General features: G+C 40.7%; 1 protein-coding gene across 1 annotated transcript; it reads right to left on the reverse strand.

Annotated features, from left to right (window-relative positions):
• Positions 1–12,109: 12,109 nt before the first annotated feature.
• Positions 12,110–15,870, reverse strand: LOC129817520 (uncharacterized). The gene is made up of 6 exons (XM_055872854.1): positions 15,598–15,870; positions 14,948–15,153; positions 14,658–14,833; positions 14,294–14,438; positions 13,819–13,958; positions 12,110–13,732 (listed from the first exon to the last, which is right to left on the reverse strand). Exons 1-6 carry the CDS (start codon positions 15,777–15,779, stop codon positions 12,722–12,724), a joined length of 1,860 nt encoding a protein of 619 aa, XP_055728829.1. The 5' UTR covers positions 15,780–15,870; the 3' UTR covers positions 12,110–12,721.
• Between the last annotated feature and the right edge of the window lie 3,679 nt (positions 15,871–19,549).

Consider the following 19,549-nt stretch of genomic DNA (forward strand, 5'->3'; position numbering starts at 1 on the left):
TTTTCATGTAAATAGTTCATGGGTACATGTCAATTATTTGTGTATTTTCCAGGAACTGTCTCTATTCTCTTAAGAGAGATCAGGGGAAAAATGTCAGTTTACTCCATAATGTCTTAAATTGGGTTCTTTGTTTTTCGCTGCGCTCTGGAAAATCAGCTGTTAAATAAATACTAACAACTACATTATTTTTCCTACGATTTGTCATTATTGTTCGCTTTTGCTGAACTTTTATTGCTATGTTATGCTGTATTATAAACTGGGTGGTTTGAGCTATGAATGCTAATTGGCTGAAAACCGGTGTATATCAGACCGTATACCACGGGTATAAAAAAAATAATTTATTTTTACTGCTCTATTTACCCGTTTATACAATAATAGCAATAAGGTAGCCTGGGGGTTTGTGGCATACGGCCAATATACCACGGCTAAGGGCTGTATCCAGGCACTCGTGTTGCGTCGTGCGTAAAGAACAGCCCTAAACATTATGTTTTAAGTGAGAAGTAGACATTGGTCTGAAGCTGAAAAATAAAGGAAATTCACATGAGCACAACAATGCCTATTCCACCCATGCTCTACCAAGGTTTTCCAGCAAACAACTTCGACCTACTGTACTAGCCATGTTGGTATTGTACTTCAAACTATGTGTAAGCAGGTTGCTTAGGATTCAAACCTTCTCAAACAGCCTAATTCATACTCTTCAGATGGATAATTGTCACGTTCCTGACCTTATTTCCTTTGTTCTGTATTGTTTAGTTGGTCAGGACGTGAGCTGGGTGGGCATTCTATGTTATGTGTTTCTATGTTGGGTTCATTGTCAACTAGCCTGATATGGTTCTCAATCAGGGGCAGGTGTTTTACGTTTCCTCTGATTGAGAACCATATTAAGGTAGGCTGTTCTCACTGTTTGTTTGTGGGTGATTGTTGCTGTGTCTGTGTTTGTTCGCCACACAGTACTGTTTCGTTTCGTTCGTTCGTTTTTTCCTTCCTGTTTGTGCGTTCATTTTTATATGTTCTCAAGTTCAGGTCTGTTCACGTCGTTTATTATTTTGTAGTTTGTTTAAGTGTTTTTCCGTCTTCGTTTACTTAATAAATAAGTATGTATTCAAACCACGCTGCATATTGGTCCGATCCTTGCTCCTCCTCAGACGAGGAGAAAGACGAGCGTTACAATAATGTACTTTACAGTGTCCTGCTATTAAAATTATGTACACCGGTATATCATTTATCTGTATGTATTTTTAGATATAGGCCTATTGTAAATGTGTATTATTGTTGCATCTTTACTGCAAAAAAAATTCAAGTACGAACATAACGTTAAGTGACATATTAATTTGACAGAGGTAATAAACTGTCTATTGATCAGCACAGCAATTGATAAAACAGGAAACACAAGTGGTTCTGAGGTTATGTCAATAATGCAGTTACAAAGATAAGCTAACAGTTAAGAAATCAGGAACGTAGACAGGAATGTAGACAGGCTCTATCTATCTGAGCTACCGTGTCCAACACACCACCACCTGTTATGGTATGTTGGACACCTACTGACAAATAAGGATGTTATTATGATTATTTATTTTCAATTACAATGACGCCAGAGGGTATGGCTGCCGTTTTACGGGCTCCTAACCAACTGTGCTATTTTGTGTGTCTTTTCTCATTGTTTGTAACTTATTTTGCACATAATATTGCTGCTACTGTCTCTTATGAACAAAAAGAGTTTCTGGAAATCAGAACAGCGATTACTCACCTCGAACTAGATTAAGATTTTTACTTAAATGAATCCGACGCAAAGGATATATTGCTTCTCCGAGACCAGTCCCAAATCCCAGTAATTCGCGTGAAGAAAAGACGGAAATACAGGGCTCAGAGATCGAGGTGCCTTTTTAGAATTCATCGTTGAGTAGGTAACCTGCCTCTATCGGCCAACGTGCAATCACTGGAAAATAAACTGGATGATCTCCATTTGAGCATAACCTACTAACTGGACATTATAAACTGTAATATCTTATGTCACCGAGTCGTGGCTGAACGAAGACACGGATAATATACATTTGGCTGGGTTTTCCGTGCATCGGCAGGACAGAACAGCTATGTCTGGTAAGACAAGGGGTGGGGGTGTGTGTCTATTTGTCACTAACAGCTTGTGCGCGATGCCTAATATTAAGGAAGTCTTGAGGTATTGCTCGCCTGAGGTAGAGTACCGCATGATAAACTGTAGACCACACAATCTACCAAGAGAGATTTAATCTGTATTTTTCGTAGCCGTCTATTTACCACCACAAACCGATGCTGTTACTGGCACTAAGACGACACTCAATGAGCTGTATAAGGCCATAAGCAAACAAAAAAATGCTCATCCAGAAGCAGGGGTTCCTAGTGGCCGGGGATTTTAATGCAGGCAAACTTAAATCCGTTTTACCTCATATCTACCTGCATGTCACATGAACAACCAGATGGAAAAAACTCCCCACACAGAGACAAATACAAAACTTGCCCTATATTTAGCAAATCTGACCATAATTCTATGCTCCTGATTCCTGCCTACAAGCAAAAACTAAAGCCGGAAGTACCAGTGACTCACTCAATACGGAAGTAGTCAGATGATGCAGATGCTACACTACAGGACTGTTTTGCTAGCACAGACTGGAATACGTTCCTGGATTCATCCAATGGCTTTGAGGAGTATACCACCTCAGTCACCAGCTTCATCAATAAATGCATCCACGACGTCGTCCCCATAGTGACTGTACGTACATATCCCAACCAGAAGCCATGGATTACAGGCAACATCTGCACCGAGCTAAATGCTAGAGCTGCCGCTTTCAAGGAGCAGGACTCTAATCCGGATGCTTATAAGAAATCCCGCTATGCTCTCAGACGAACCATCAAACAGGCGAAGCGGCAATACAGGACTAAGATTGAATCCCACTACACCGGCTCTGATGCTCGTCGGATGTGGCAGGGCTTGCAAACTATTACGGACTACAAAGGAAAACACAGCCGCGAGCTGCCCAGTGACACAAGCCTACCAGACGAGCTAAATGCCTTTTATGCTCTCTTTCGAGGCAAGCAACACTGAAGCATGCATGAGAGCACCAGCTGTTCCAGGCGACTGTGTGATCACACTCTCCGTAGCCGATGTGAGCAAGACCTTTAAACAGGTCAACATTCACAAGGCCGCTGGGCCAGACGGATTACCAGGACGTGTACTTAGAGCATGCGCAGACCAACTGGCAAGTGTCTTCACTGACATTTTCAACCTGTCCCTGACCGAGTCTGTAATACCTACATGTTTCAAGCAGACCACCATAATCCCTGTACCCAAGAAAGTGAAGGTAACCTGCCTAAATTACTACCCCCCGGGAGAAAGTGAGAAATAAAGGATGAAAGAGAGAGAGGTGGGAAGAGAGTGGAAGACAGACAGAGAGAGAGATGGAGAGAGAAACAGAGAGAGAAAGTAAGCAGTGCAAGTGTACTTAGACTTGAGTATTTCAACAACTCTTCTCTTCCAACTTGTTAGGCATTCATATCTACCTACGGGGGAAGGATGGCCAGCCACACAGGAGAGTGATTTTTACTACTGAGGAGAAGGAGGCCGTGCTGACCGAGATGCATGCTGGCCATTTCGAGTGAGGCGCAAGATTGTCAAAATCAACCTGCGCTTCTTCTGACAGGGAATTGTCAAGGAGGTGGACAGCTGGGCAAGTGAAATAACCTTTTGTTTATCAATCCCATTCTATTATATCTGAAATTATTATGATTTCAATTAATGTCATATCAGAGAGCACACAATATTTCAATTTCTCACTTTTTGCCTTAAAGGTCAGTACCTTGTCTAGCCTGACAGAAGTTTGAGAGGGTGAAGATTGTGGCTTCGGAGTTGAAGCCACACGGGCGGTAGCGTAGCCTAGTGGTTAGAGTGTTGGACTAGTAACCGGAAGGTTGCAAGTTCAAATCCCCGAGCTGACAAGGTACAAATCTGTCGTTCTGCCCCTGAACAGGCAGTTAACCCACTGTTCCTAGGCCATCATTGAAAATAAGAATTTGTTCTTAACTGACTTGCCTAGTTAAATAAAGGTAAAAAAAAAAAAAAAAAGCCCATCAAAGTTGTTTCACCATGGCCCATGATGGGTAAGTGTCGCAATTCAAATTTTGCCCTGATAAGTTGTTTTGTAATGGTTTCTTTATTTGACCACAGCAGAGTTCAATATTATAGAACGTGTGTGTGTCAGTATCCTTACAAATATGAAAATCTGCAGACTGTATGACACAGATACAGGTAAGAATAAAGTAATCTTCTCTAACACTTTAAATGTTAGGAGTGGATCTCATCGGACCATTCACTAAATCCAGGAAGGGCAACAGCTGGTGTCTGACGACGACCGATCACTTTACCAAGTGGGTGGAGGCAAAACCGATTAAGGTCAGTAAAGGAAGAGTACGTGCTTAACTCTAAATTCCCTTCTGTAACCCATTTAAAAAGGGTGCTTGGCACCATCAAGGACGAGACTAGCGAGGCCACCTCCGAGACGATAGTGGACATCTTCAACACTTGCCCCCCAGGAGATATCCCGTCCACCAGAACCAGTGAGTTCGGATCAGTCTGATTCTCTGTGCTCTGAGACGGAGGGGGACCAGCTTGAGGTAGGCTATACCTTCCAAAAGTGTTGAAAAGTATTTATCTCCCATTTATAACATTGCACTAATCCATAAAATTTGCTTGTTTACGTCTCTGCCCCTTACCCTGATCCTTTTAACTCTGCTCCTGTTCTCCAGGACCTAGGGGTTCTGCCCAACACCCAGACGTGGATCCACCTGATGTCCTCCATTACCAACCATTCTCCAACGTTTTATTACATCATCTACAGCTACTGTTGTTGTCATGTTGCCATTATCCGCTAAGAAAGTTTTATTGCTCTATCGTACCGGGTTCATAATATGTGAGATACACAGATTAACTAAAAACACTAGCACTGCAAACACTCAGAACAAATAGAGCAGCAGTGCCTGGACTTTGCAGTTTCCCTCTTCAAGTTCCCCTTCTGAGACTGGCTTCCTGTTGAGAACATGTGACAGGCAGAAACTCGCAGCCACCTCCTCTATATTCCAAACACCAGAATTCAGAATTTTAGTCTATGATTGCCATGTGAGCGCGGTGAAAATAAATGAATGACGATCAAAGTTTATGTATTAAAATCTTAAATATTGTCAGGTTGGTTTTCACAGCTGTTTCACAAGGTGTTCATTATTGTAAGTTATCCTTTGATTGTATTTATTTGCTCCACATTATTCATTGTTGTGTCCTAGGACATACTAGATACATGTATATTCAACCACAAGGGTGTACTATATATTCAACTACAAGGGTGTACTAACGAGCTATGCAAGATAGAAATAAATGAATCATAACAGAGGACTACTGAAATGATATTATTTCAGTGTAGATAAGGGAAGGGCAGGTTAAAATAAAAACATGACAGCCAGACAAACCAGTGTATGAATCAAATGGATTTGCGTATGAATGGAGTGGTAATTAGCTGACCTCGTCATCTGTAAGGTAAGTAACGTCAATTTTAGACAGCAGGTAGCCTAGTGGTTTGCACATTGGGCAGTAACCAAAAGGTTGCTTGTTCAAATCCCCAAACTGATAAGGTAAAATCTGTCATTCTACCCCTGAACAAGGCAGTTAACCCACTGTTCCCCAGTAGGCTGTGATTTTAAATTAGAATTTGTTCTTAACTAACTTGCCTAGTTAAACATTTTTAAATGTGTCAAGCAGACTACATGTTTTCTTTGCCATTTTCGAAACGTAGCAATGTTTAAGACATGGATTAAATGTTGTAATGTTAACAAGGTAATAATGTTTTCATTTTATTAGCTAAACAAAACTTTTTTAAACGGCAAAATTGTTGCAGAAATCAGTCTTGTTTGCATAGCGATGATGAAATGAACATAATTTAGGCCGTAAAGATCTCCAAAATTCGAATCGTTAGGTCATCACAGCGTTGATATAGCAACGGATGCTAATAGTTTATCGAATCCCATTGTGACGAAGAGGAGGACACTATTTGTCCGTGGAACATTACTTGGGATGGGGTCCCCTCAGGGGAGCATGCTTAGTCCCCTCAAGTACTCCCTGTTCACTCACGACTGCGTGGCCAACCACGACTCCAGAACCATCATTAAGTTTGCTGACGACAGTGGTAGGCCTGATCACCGACAACTATGAGACAGTCTATAGGGAGGAGGTCAGAGACCTGGCAGTGTGGTGCCAGGACAATAACCTCTCCCTCAACGTGAGAAAGAAAAAGGAGCTGATCGTGGACTACAGGAAAACGAGGGCCGAACACACCCCCATTCACATCGACGGGGCTGTAGTGGAGCGGGTCGAGAGTTTTAAGTTCCTTGCTGTCCACTTCACCAACAAACTATCATGGTCCAAACACACCAAGACAGTCATGAAGAGGGCACGACAACACCTTTCCCCCACTCAGGAGACTGAAAGAATTTGGCATGGACCCCCAGATCCTCAAAAGGTTCTACAGCTGCACCATCAAGAGCATCCATGGTGCAGCTGGTTGGTTCCCCCACCGCCTGGTATGGCAACTGCTCGGCATCCGACTGTAAGGCGCTACAAAGGGCAGTGCGTACGGACAAGTACATCACTGGGGCCAATCTTCCTGCCATCCAGGACCTATGTACTAACCTGTGTCAGAGGAAGGCCCAAAAAATTGTCAAAGCCTCACCCAAGACATAGACTGTTCTCTCTGCTACCGCACAGCAATCGGTACCGGAGTGCCAAGTGTAGGTCCAAAAGGCTCCTTAACAGCTTCTACTCCCAATTCATAAGAATGCTGAACAATGACCCCCCCCCCCCCTCTTTGTTTTTACACTGCTGCTACTCGCTGTTTATTAACTTTACCCCTACTTACATGTACAAATTACCTCAACTAACCTGTACCCCCGCACATTGACTCAGTACCGGTACCCCCTGTAAATAGCCTCATTATTGTTATTTTATTGTGTTACTTTTTATTAAATGTTTTACTTCAGTTTATTTAGTAAATATTTTCTTGAGTCTATTTATTGAACTGCATTGTTGGTTAAGGGCTCGTAAGTAAGCATTTCAGGGTAACGCTGTTGTATTCGGCGCATGTGACAAATAAAATTTGATTTTATTGCTAAAATAAAGGTTTAAGGAAATACATGCATGCAGCACATCATAACAAGAAAAAACAGCTCAATGAAGCCTGATGGTTTTTTAAGTACAAAATCAAATCTTGCTTCATTTAACAACAACAACAAAAAATCATGCAAAGGTAACGTAATGTGATAATATCTTACTGTTGTGTGTAAAGAATCCAATAATTTACCTTGTATGCAGTACAAATCACAATATTTTGGAAGCACCTCCTCTAAGAGTATGAACTAGGCTGTTTGAGAAGGTTTGAATCCTAAGCAACCTGCCTCCACATAATTTGAAGTACAATACCAACATAGCTACAGTAGTAGGTCAAAGTTCTGTGCTGGAAAAACTTGGTACAGCATGGGTGGAATAGGCATTGTGGTGTTTGTGAATTTCCTTTATTTTTCTGCTTCAGACCAATGCCTATTCTCACTTAAAACATAGTATTTTTGTTTTTAATAATCCCAAGTTCTCGTCTTCTTGCCTACAGGTCATCCATCAGCATTAAACTTTGCTTTGTCCATAGTTGTCTATTACCCAGTTCTGCTGCAAATATGGATTTCCTTTACAGAGGAGCACAATCATGAATTTCTGATTTGATCATTCACCAATCATTAAACCTACTTCCCGATAATGAAAGGGTTTTGGAGCGGTCGTGTGATAGATCCAGCTCAGACATGTATATTACCCCATGGCTCTGGCTGGGAGGATGACAGACTTTGAAGCTTGGAGTGGGAAGATTAGCTGAAGGCTTTCCTGGTCATTACCGCAGTTGTCTCCTCAGCTGCGCAAGGTAATTGAGCAGAATATATGTCTGGTCTCAGCACTGTGTTCAATATCACCCCACTCACCCCTCATTTGTGCAAAATAAGCAATATGACTTAAACAGGCAAGCACTCCTTCGTCTTCCTCAAAAGAGTGAGGCTGGCTGTGAGAGGAGGGAGAGAACTCAGTGAGTGAGGGAGAGTGTGACAGAGAGTGTGAGGACTTTACTTTGATGGTGTTTGCAGTGCGTGACCCACATGGAAACACAGCCTACAGGTTTGAGCTGTCTTCACTCTGTGTAGTGCTGCATATCCACATTTGCCAGGCTTACGAGATTTAAATACAGCAAAGCTTTGCTAAATCAGCTAAATTGGAACTTCCTAGGTTTTTCTTTAAGAAGCATATGAATTATGTTTTTTGCCTAAGTAAAAGGAATGCTCAAAGAGAAGTGAGATAAGCTTGCCTTGAGCTATCACGTTTGTACAGAAATTACACTTCTGTACAGAGCAGGAAACTGTCTCTCAGAAGTGCACCTTCCAAATCCATATCTTCCAATTCACAGTCAGTACAGACAGATAAACTGCAGATGTGCTGTTATAGGAAAAGGGCCCCATCTAGTGTACCTATTATTCTGTTTTTATGATATAAGATATGAAGTTCTGGTTTCACTTGTGAGCAACAGATTGGGGGCACTGATGTGTACAGTAGGGCTGCATGTATTTTTTTATTTAAAAAAACTCAGTCTTGAAGTCTTGAACTGCTGTGCTTTATCTTGGCCAGGTCGCCAGTTGTAAATGAGAACTTGTTCTCAACTAACCTACCTGGTTAAATAAAGGTGAAATAAAAATAAAAATAAATGTAAAAAGTCTTGAGAGATATTTCATATTTCATCTGTTCAATTTTCAAGAATGTCTGAATCATGAGAATAAAATACTAACATCCTGTCACGATCGTCTTGATAAGAGAGAGAGGACCAAGGTGCAGCGCGTGAAAAATACATCTTTTAATGAAGGAAAAAACAAACGTTAAACTGAACTAAGTACACACATGCAACATAGAACATAGACAATTACCCACAAACACCTAAAGCCTATGGCTACCTTAAATATGGCTCCCAATCAGAGACAACAATAAACAGCTGTCTCTGATTGAGAACCAAATCAGGCAACCATAGACTTTCCTAAACACCTACACTGAACACAACCCCATACATACTAAAAACCCCTTAAACAATACACACACCCTAAACTAGACAAAACACACAAACATTCCCCATGTCACACCCTGACCTAACTAAAATAATAAAGAAAACAAAGAATACTAAGGCCAGGGCGTGACACATCCACTTAGCTCTTCTTTTCTGAATCGTGATTTCCTTTTCTTCAGTTCCTCTTTTCAAAAGCTTTCATCACAAAAGAGAATAGCTCGCTTGTGTTATGCCTCACAATGAACCAACATTATGCTTCTGGCAGTCTGTTCTATGTTTTTTGATACTGTGTACAACACAGGAGGATGGTGGCACCTTAATTGGGGAGGAGGGGCTCGTGGTAATGGCTGGAGCGGAATCAGTGGAATGGTATCAAATACATCAGACACATGGTTTTCATGTGTTTGATGCCATTCCATTACTTCGTTCCAGGCATTATTATGAGCTATCCTCCCCTCAGCAGCCTCCCCTGGTGTACTGTACAATATATTGTAGGCCTACAACATTGTTGATTTCTTAATTAAGAACAACAACTGCATTGCTTTTGTGCACACTCAGTGCTGTATGATGTAAAACTATGCTCTTGAGTCACTGGCCTTCTCATATAATGGTTGTAAACCCTTGTTTGAACACACAGATAAAAGCACACCGTTGATTCACACCATGTTCCAAATCTACAGTAACTGCACCTTTTATTCTTCAGAACAGATGACAAGATATTTCATAACCACAATGCATTCTTGAGTCTATTTCCTCACGCCCTCCCTACTCAGTGAAGATTAGAATACATGGAGATTCCATAGGGAGCTTTGTCACCTCCTCAGGTATTGGTCAGAGCATGGACTATTATTACCAAACAGTTTTACGACACATGGACGGTCGTTTTCAGCATTGAATCATGACTAGTAGTGTGGGTAATGCCCTACACAATGTAATATTATATGTTGTTATATGATCATTTTATAACTAACCACTAACAAGCCTGCAGATGGAAGCAGGAGCTATCAGTGTACAATCATTTATCTGGAACCGACTGGTTCTGTCCTTTAAAGAGACTACAATAAAGCTCACATTCTGCAGTATAAAGACAAATCTGTCTTTAAGGAATGATGTTAAATATCAAACACAGGCAGATATTTTTTTGACCTTTGTGGATGCCTTTTCGTGACATAAATGACCCACTTCCTTTTAAATGTGGCTTTTTGGAACAAACAAAAACAAAAGGTCCCTCAGTTCATGTTCTAAATGGTAGACTTTTTCAAAGAGGTGATCATGAGAATAAATATCCACAGTCCATGTGAAAGTCAACTGTTAACAGTTAACCAGTTCACACACGCACGCATGCACACACAGTCCCACTCGCGCATACCCACCAAAATATTAACTAGAAAAAAGTGAATAAACATGATTTTGGTCATTGGTGCTTTTAAAAGTCAGGTAACATTGTAAAGTCAATATTGCCTCAATGTGCTAAGTATAATACAAGGCACCAACGACATCAACGTGTAAAGTGTTTAAGGAAATAACAGATATACAGTACCAGTCAAAAGTTTGGACACACCTATTCATTCAAGGGTTTTTCTTTATTTTTACTATTTTCTACCTTGTAGAATAACAGTGAAGACATCAAAACTATGTAATAACACATGTAGTAACCAAAAAAGTGTTAAACAAATAAAAATATATTCTATATTTCAGACGCTTCAAAATAGCCACCCTTTTCCCTTTCCCTTTCCCTTTGCCTTGATGACAGCTTTGTACACTCTTGGCATTCTCTCAACCAGCTTCATGAGGTAGTCACTTACATTTCAATTAACAGGTGTGCCTTGTTAAAAGTACATTTGTGGAATTTATTTCCTTCTTAATGCGTTTGAGCCAATCAGCCTTATTTGGTAAAAACCAAGTCAATATTATGGCAAGAACAGCTCAAATAAGCAAAGAGAAATGACATTCCATCATTACTTTAAGACATGAATGTCAGTCAGTCATTGTGGAAAATGTCAAGAACTTTGAACATTTCTTCAAGTGCAGTCGCAAAAACCATCAAGCGCTATAATGAAATTGGCTCTCAAGAGGACCGCCACAGGAAAGGAAGACCCAGAGTTACCTCTGCTGCAGAGGATAAGTTCATTAGAGTTACCAGCCTCAGATTGCAGCGCAAATAAATGCTTCACAGAGTTCAAGTAACAGACACATCTCCACATCAACTGTTCAGTGGAGACTGCAGGAATCAGGTCTTCATGGTCAAATTGCTGCAAAGAAACCACCACTAAAGGGCACCAATAAGAAGTATAGCCTTGCATGGGCCAAGAAACAGGAGCATTGGAAATTAGAGTGGTGGAAATCTGTCCTTTATTCTGATGAGTCCAAATTCTTGATTTTTGGTACCAACCGCCGTGTTTTTGGGAGACGCAGAGTCGGTGAACGAATTATCTCCGCACTTGTGGTTCCCACCATGAAGCATGGAGGAGGTGTGATGGTGCTTTTCTGGTGACACTGTCTGTGATTTATTTAGAATTCAAGGCACACTTAACCAGCATAGCTACCACAGCATTCTGCCGCAATAGCCCATCCCATCTGGTTTGTGCTTAGTGGGACTATCATTTGTTTTTCAACAGAACAATGACCCAAAACACACCTCCTGGCTGTGTAAGGGCTATTTGACCAAGGAGAGTGATGGAGTGCTGCATCAGATGACCTGGCCTCCACAATCACCCAACCTCAACCCAATTGAGATAGTTTGGAATGAGTTGGACCGCAGAGTTAAGGAAAAGCAGCCAACAAGTGCTCAGCATATGTGGGAACTCCTTCAAGACTGTTGTAAAATCATTCCAGGTGAAGCTGGTTGAGAGAATGCAAAGCTGTCATCAAGGCAAAGGGTGGCTACTTTGAAGAATCTAAAATTTTTCTTGATTAACAATTTTTTGGTTACTACACGATTCCCTATGTGTTATTGCATAGTTTTGATGTCTTCACTGTTTTTCTACAATGTAGAAAATAGTCAAAATAAAGAAAAACCCTTGAATGAGTAGGTGTGTCCAAAAGTTTGACGGGTACTGTATATATCCTTTATTTGCATTGTCTTCATAGTCAAAGGGAAAGGACATTTTGTTCTCTGCAGGTTGACAGTAAGCTTTGAAGTTTAGTGTGTGGTTAGAAACCTTTACAGCCACACTCCTCCTGCTTGTTAATCATCATGAGGTAAAGTGGCATTGCATGTTCCTTCATATAAACTTTGTATTCAATTGTACACAAAAAAGCTATCTGGCAATACATCAATCGTGATAAGTTAGTAGAAAATGATGGATAAAAAGGTACAAAGTAAACAAAACCTCCTCAAAAATAAGTTAGCTACAATCACATTGCTGAAGCATTTACAAAGCATTTTGGATTAGTTAAAAATATGTCCTTCATTTGATTTGGCAACTGAATCAATTGGTACATACAGCAATCTGAATTATTCTTCCACATACGGTAAACAAACTTTTTTGCTGTAATAATGTGTGTCCAATAGGTTAACTGTCTATCAGGTTAAGTGTCCAATAGGTTAACTGTCTAATAGGTTAGTCCTCCATGTTGATCTGTAGACTCCAGACATTCTGTAGTTTAGTCAGGTCACTCTCACCCTCACTCTCCTCTGAGGATTGCCTCACTAACACACTGGGTAGAATCTCCAACTGCTCTGACTCCCTGTCCTTTCTCACTACCTCCACTTCTGGAATAGGCTTGGAGAGCAAAGGCATCTGGAGGATCCCTGATGTAGGGCTCCAGTCAACACAGTTACCACCACCTAATCCATCCTCTTCCTCAGACTCCTGTGGAAACAGAGCTTGCCTCTGGCTTCTGTACAGGTTGACCTGGGCTAGCAGCAGGGGCTGATTATCCCTTCTGTTAGACCGCGTCTGGTACTTTGTTGTCACCATCTGCTGCTTTGGGGCTGCTCCCACGAAGCCGTAGTCTGAGGGGTAACTTTGGGGCTCTTCAGTTTTGTCTCCCCACAGGTCCACCTCAGTGGTCTCTCTGACAGAGAAGTGCTGTGGTGCGTAGGGACCCACCTGATCAGGCTCTTTGTAACTTGTGCTCTCCACCCCCAGCTTTATATCAGACAGCAGTGGCATTCTAAAGAGCCCTGTCTTGGGGTCCATGTCTAAACAGATCCCAGTCAAAACATTCTCCACAGGCTCCTGTGAACCTGGTGCACATCTCTGTGCTATGTATGGGTTGACCTGGCTGAGACGCAGGGGCAGGGTTTTCTCACTGTCAGATGCCTCATTTTCCCTTACTTCCGGCATCTCTGGGGCCGCTCCAACGAAGCCGTAGTCTAGAGGCTCTGGTTGGGCCTCACCGAACTCATCTTTGCATGATCCCTCCTTTGGAGGCTCTATGCCAGGGGCTTGCTGGGCAGAGGAGGGTAGTACGAGCTCCTGCTCTGTTTGGTGGATCAGGGCAGGGATGTTGTTAGGCTTTATGGCCATCAACTCCATGGGCTTGGCAATGTTGACCAGTACCACATTCACTGTCACAGTATGCTCAGGACAGAAAGTCTGCGGTGGGTTCTGAAGGTCCAATATTTCCTGAAAGAGCAAAAAGGGTGACATCTTAGTAAATTGCACTTCGTAGCCATTGTTAAAGGCTTCTATTAGTCACATATTATTCTTACCAGGAAAGGGGGACTTTTCTGTTTATTACCACAAACAGAGTGGTAGACAAGGCATCCGGCCAGGATCAGCATGAAAAGGCAGATAACTGATGGTACAACGGCTCCCATCAGCATCAGTAGCAGCTGGTCGTAGAAAGGATCTGTAAAGACAGAGTGGTAGGGTAGAGATCAAACAAGAGATCTATACAGTGTACAGCCATCATAGGAAGAGAAAGGTCTATAGGTTACAGCTGAGAACACACACACCTTCAAATTCAACATAACTCCTTCTCTACCAGGAAGAGAAAATACACTCTGGAAAAACACCTAAAGTCTCCTGTCACATTTACCGGTAGAGAGAACAATTCTTGGAATGCTTTTGCGATTTACCAAAACCTGTTGGGCAGGTTTATCCTGACAGACATCCATGCATGTAATAAAACCTTTCAAAAACACTGCACACTAGGTCATTGGATTAACTCAAGTCTTATTTTACCCTTTGGGGTTGTTAGGCACTGCCATTCAGATGCATGCCAAGGTATAGGAAGTGATAGGACCTGGGAATTAGCAGAGAAACAATACTGGGTTTCATAGGCAAGCAACCCATATTCAAAGGATCTGTTTTCCACAGTGAAGTGATGCTAAAAGACAAAATGAATACAGAAAGTTAAAATACACAAAATAGAACTAACACTCGTAAAAATCTGCATTATAAAATAATTACGATATAAAAATATAGAATTGTCTATTATAATATATTAATGCAGCAATTTGCACTGATTAAAGTCCCTATAGGGAGTCCTACATATTATGTAATTTAATTATTTACACAATGTTACAGTAACCAACATAACACCAACCGTTTTGCAGCTTCTGTTGTCGTACACAGAGAGGTTGTATGTCATCTGAGGGTATATTTTCAACAAGGAGTACTCTTTTGTCATGTTTCCAGTCTTCCATCTCATTGGACCCTTCAGCTTGACAGTAACACTATTCTCCTTCATCACAAGTGTTACAAGTGGAGGTCCAAAGGTTGCTGTTGGGGATGATAAACATTTCACATCCTTCTCGGATTTTATTTTGAAGTGGTTCGCTATCGCTCCTAATTCATAGATAAGGAAAATTATATTTGAAGAGGATCTCAACTTACTGTCAGCTTTGGGGTCAAACCTCTTTTCCGTGAATGCCCATTTGGAGGATAGGTTTGTGCCCACAGCCTTGACTCTGGCAAAGTAGCCTTCATCCAGGTCAGTGGTCTCATTGGATAGATCACACCAGGTCTGAGGGATGTCTCTGCATTGCTTCTTCACCCTCCAGCGCACATGTGTCGCCCCACTATCCATTCTGTCACCATAACTAGGAGACAACAAATAAACACATCATGAGATGTGTCCTTAAATCCATGGATCATGGGTATTTATTTACAATTATAAACTGGGTGGTTCGAGCCCTGCATGCTGATTGTCTGAAAGCTGTGGCATATCAGACCGTATACCACTTGTATGGCAAAACATTTATTTGTACTGCTCTAATTACATTGGTAACCAGTTTATAATAGCAATAAGGCACCTCCGTGTTTGTTGTTTATTGCCAATATACCACAGCTAAGGGTTGTATACAGGCACTCCACGTTGTGTCATACAGAAGAACAGCCCGTAGCCGTGGTATATTGGCTATATACCACACCCCCTCGGCCCTTATTGCTTAACTAGTTAATGGAAATAGTCTCTCGTGACAAAATTGAGGAGCTGATTTGGTTCTGGGTACCAAGATTATGGAAATGTATAAAAGTGTCCTTACATTGCATACTCCACTGTGTAATGTGTGTCATTTGGTGTGTCTTTCCCAGGATGCCACTTTGCAATGTTCCTCAGGTTCACAGAGTTAAAATGAACTCCTTCAGGACATCCTACACTGGACCCATGTGAGACAACTAGGAAAGGAGAAACAGCAGAAAGTAGGTGATCAACTGCCAAGGGCATTACGAATTGTCAACTTGAGAGAGCATCACTCCCTGTAAACAATTCTAAAATTAAATAAGATTATTAAGAGAATGAAATTACATCCTTTTTCCTTAACATAATGTAGAATATCTTAAAGTTCTAGTTGAAGAGAAACATTGTATAGAACAACAACAGGATGTTGATGTGATTAAGGTTGAGAGATAAGATATTTCATAAGCCCTCACAAAGAAACGCTTATTTTCCCGATGGCACGAGACCACATTTGTTTCCTGTGTGTTTCAGAATACCACGTGCTCAGTTAAACAGGTCTTTCAAGGACCTCTCATGATTATATTAACCATATTAACCCTATTAATTGCATCATAAACGCTTGTTTGTTTTACTGTAAGCTTTGCCAACATACTTTTTGTTGTGATCAATGCCTCAACATAGCATTAAGTGTTACATATGTCACTACTCAACTCTGTAACTATATTTTTTTTTTGATATAGCACATACTATATAAGTTTGGTGGAAAATACAGTAGAGGGAGTGAAAACAAAAGTAAACCAAAGTAAATGCCACCCACATACGTGTTGCAGTTGGCTACAGCTGAAGGTGTGTTTGGGCGAGTCTTAAAATGACACAAAATGATTACATTGGTTAAGCATGCTTAAAATGCATTTTTATCCATCTACTGCACATCGTTGCCCTAAGGCAACAGAACACCTTTTTGCCCCCCCCCCCCCCCCCCTTGTGTAGGAATTTCTAAAGAAGCATATTTGATTGGTTTTGAACATATTTTGTTTTTATATATATTCAAAAAAGTTGTATTTTGTTGCCTCAGGGCAACGTTGTGTAGTTAGGGTACTTTTCAGGGTAATGAAAGACATGTTATATGATGTTAAAAGATGGCCTTGGTCAATGTTTTTGCCAACACATCCACTGACATTGACAAGCAATTGAGCAGTTAGGATCATACCCTCTGATAGTGAGGACAGTGAGCTTAAGGACAGTGACAGCAAAGAAGAATAGACCCCAGAATCAGGTTTGAGAGGCAGTGAAAATTACTAGTTTATGTCCAACTTGTATTTTTTTATGAATATTTGTTTCTACTATATTTCACTTAATGAATGTTCTGAAAATATTTTAGTATCCTTATGGCACAGCATTATGCCATAAATGTCTGGGTGTGGGGGGGTAAAAGTTTTTTATTTTATTATTATTGATGGGAAAATGGGAATCTTAAATTATATACAACATGTTTCTTACAAATTTATCTAAACAGCTGAACAATGACAGCTGAACTATTTCTATAGCTTGACGGAAAATAATACTTTGTATTAGCAAAATATTGAGATTAACACATAATTAAACTTGCCAGTTCAATATGTGATAAGATGTAAACTGCACTACATACCACAATAGTAAACATTTTCCTTGTAATTACTGATTATGATACGCAGCCAATGAAAACGAAGCCTACCTGCCGTCCATAGATAAATAATCAAGAGATATTTGACCATTCTTTCCCGTAGCATTGGTAAAACAAATATATAATATTAAGCTCATGGACATTTCAACCAATCGGCTACAGTAAATTATTCAGTTCGAGGATCTCCTTCAGTGTCTTTTATGTTGCTATTTGCTTAACATTACCTTGGTCAGGTAGCCTAGTAGTCAATACTCACGTGAAATGGGCGGAGTTATTTACAGTAAGCATGGAGGAATTTAGTGAACACGCATCTGTTTATGTCGGAACAAATTTGGCCGGGTATTGTGAGATAGCGCTCCGTAAGCCACGCCCCAGTGGGCAGAGCTAAGCATGGTGGACCGGTTTGATTGTGGGGAAGGCACTAGTAATGTCTGCAGTTTTTGGTTTGGCTATTTGTTTCAAGTGTATTAGTTTACAAATAAATCTCTTTGCCAAAAGTCATCTCTCCCATGTCTTATTCCACTAGTAGTTGTTCTGAAATGTTATTGCTTGCCTACATTTTACTCCCTCCTCTATAACACACATACATTAATTATTTATTTCGGTTGCCTATCCTGACATGAAGTTTGTTCTATAGAAAGTATGGGTCGCCGTGGTTCTGTGTAGCCTAGTTATGATAATATAGGCTATTTGAGACCAATGCACTGCAGTTAATTTCGTCTTTGACCTAACAAGTCAAATATCTTTGAGTGTATTTGAGTAGTAAACAGGTAAACAACAACGAGTCCTAGACAGTTTGCAATAGAACATACCAGAGGGGGGCATTGTTTACTAGGCTACTTCAATTATTGGGAACATCTGGTTACCAGCAGTGTTCGGGAATACATTGAGTTTATGACAAAACAGATCAGAGGACACCTTTTCACACAGAGATGTATTTATAGCAGTGAATGTCATGTATTTCTAAGTAGCAGCCATATCAGGCAGGGAAACTAATTGTTCACACTTTGATAGAACATTCAGATTTTACAACTTGACGGTGGCGCTCTTTAGCCTACCTGAATTGTTAGGATGTTCATGTGATCACAACAAAACTACTTATTGGGCTCAAATAGAGATACAATTTTTCTTAGAAAAAATTGGCCTGGCTGAGAAAAGAAGATTCAGTTTTCTGCCTGAGTGTGGCGCCGTTTACAGCAATTTTCTGGATTATCTCGTGACCAGAACAAAACTACCTATTTTACTAGAGATTGAAATAAACAGTGTTTCTTTGACAACATGGGCCTGGCTGACATTAACTGTTTTCTCACCTTATTGTCCTTGAGGTAATCCATGGTTGTTGGTTATTTACCAGGTAACAAGAAGTGAAAATGAAACAAGGACTGAAACAATAGACACCTTATTTTACATAACTAGAGATTTAAATAAATGTTGTTTCTTTGAAAAGATGGGCCTGGCTGACATGAAAAATGCATTAAAGGGAAAGGATCCACAGACACACAGGCTGATTATCTTCCTGCACATCTCTTTATTTACCATGCTGGCTGCCATGGTTAACGTAAACGCAGGACATTGAATGCTACCTGAATTGACTCAGAAAAGTAACATAAGTAGGCTTACAGTATCACAGCGAGGTCGAACAGGTGTGTGCTAGTTAGATTATCCAGGGTCCACAGCAACACTATTGATTATTCTCTACCTCCAGTGCATGCTCTCACTAACATTCATCTTTTCTCTGTCTCCCCTTCCGGAGGGCCTGAGGCTCTGGGACCGTGACTGAGGACTCCCTGGCCTGACACCTCGACATGCCTGGCCCAATCCAAGCTGGCCACACTCTACCTGCCTGTTACCATGACGACTTTAGGGTCTTGAATGTATGCTTTTATACGGCCTATATCTTTGTATTACAGCAGTCAAATAAAGAGTATTGAAAACTGGAAGTGTGACTTCTTTCCCTAATGATTTCCTATGACTGAGGTATTTTGTTAGATATCAGGTATTCCATACCAAGGCTAGATGAGCCTGAATGGCAACAACACCAGACACAAATGCAATACAACTAATTAATCTCATTGGTACATGACTGTTCAGTCTGTTGAATACTCCATCAATGAAAATATGGATTTGTTGGCTGAATAAAGGTTTTATTAAAACTTCAAAAAGGTCACACACACAATAGGGTACGTTTATGAAATAAAGTAATTGACAGGAAAAGTAATTTACAACATACATTATTGTCACCGCCTCTCCCTTTATTTTGCTTAACTGGGGGAATGGGATGGACAAATGGTTTACAGTAGGCAGGGTGGTGCTCAACAGGCAGAAAGCATCCCAAAGGACACCCTGTTACTTTTTCCTGTATAATGCATTACTT

Source organism: Salvelinus fontinalis, chromosome 20, assembly GCF_029448725.1.
Source record: "Salvelinus fontinalis isolate EN_2023a chromosome 20, ASM2944872v1, whole genome shotgun sequence".
In the NCBI taxonomy this organism is placed as follows: Eukaryota; Metazoa; Chordata; class Actinopteri; order Salmoniformes; family Salmonidae; genus Salvelinus; species Salvelinus fontinalis.

Excerpts from the sequence above, each read along its gene's own strand:
- LOC129817520 (XM_055872854.1), bottom strand. The coding sequence starts at position 15,779 with ATGCCCTTGGCAGTTGATCACCTACTTTCTGCTGTTTCTCCTTTCCTA. Across the intron at positions 15,154-15,597 it reads TACACAGTGGAGTATGCAAT|TTATGGTGACAGAATGGATA; the intron begins GTAAGGACACTT and ends GTTGTCTCCTAG. Across the intron at positions 13,959-14,293 it reads GTGCCTAACAACCCCAAAGG|ATCCTTTCTACGACCAGCTG; the intron begins GTAAAATAAGAC and ends CTGTCTTTACAG.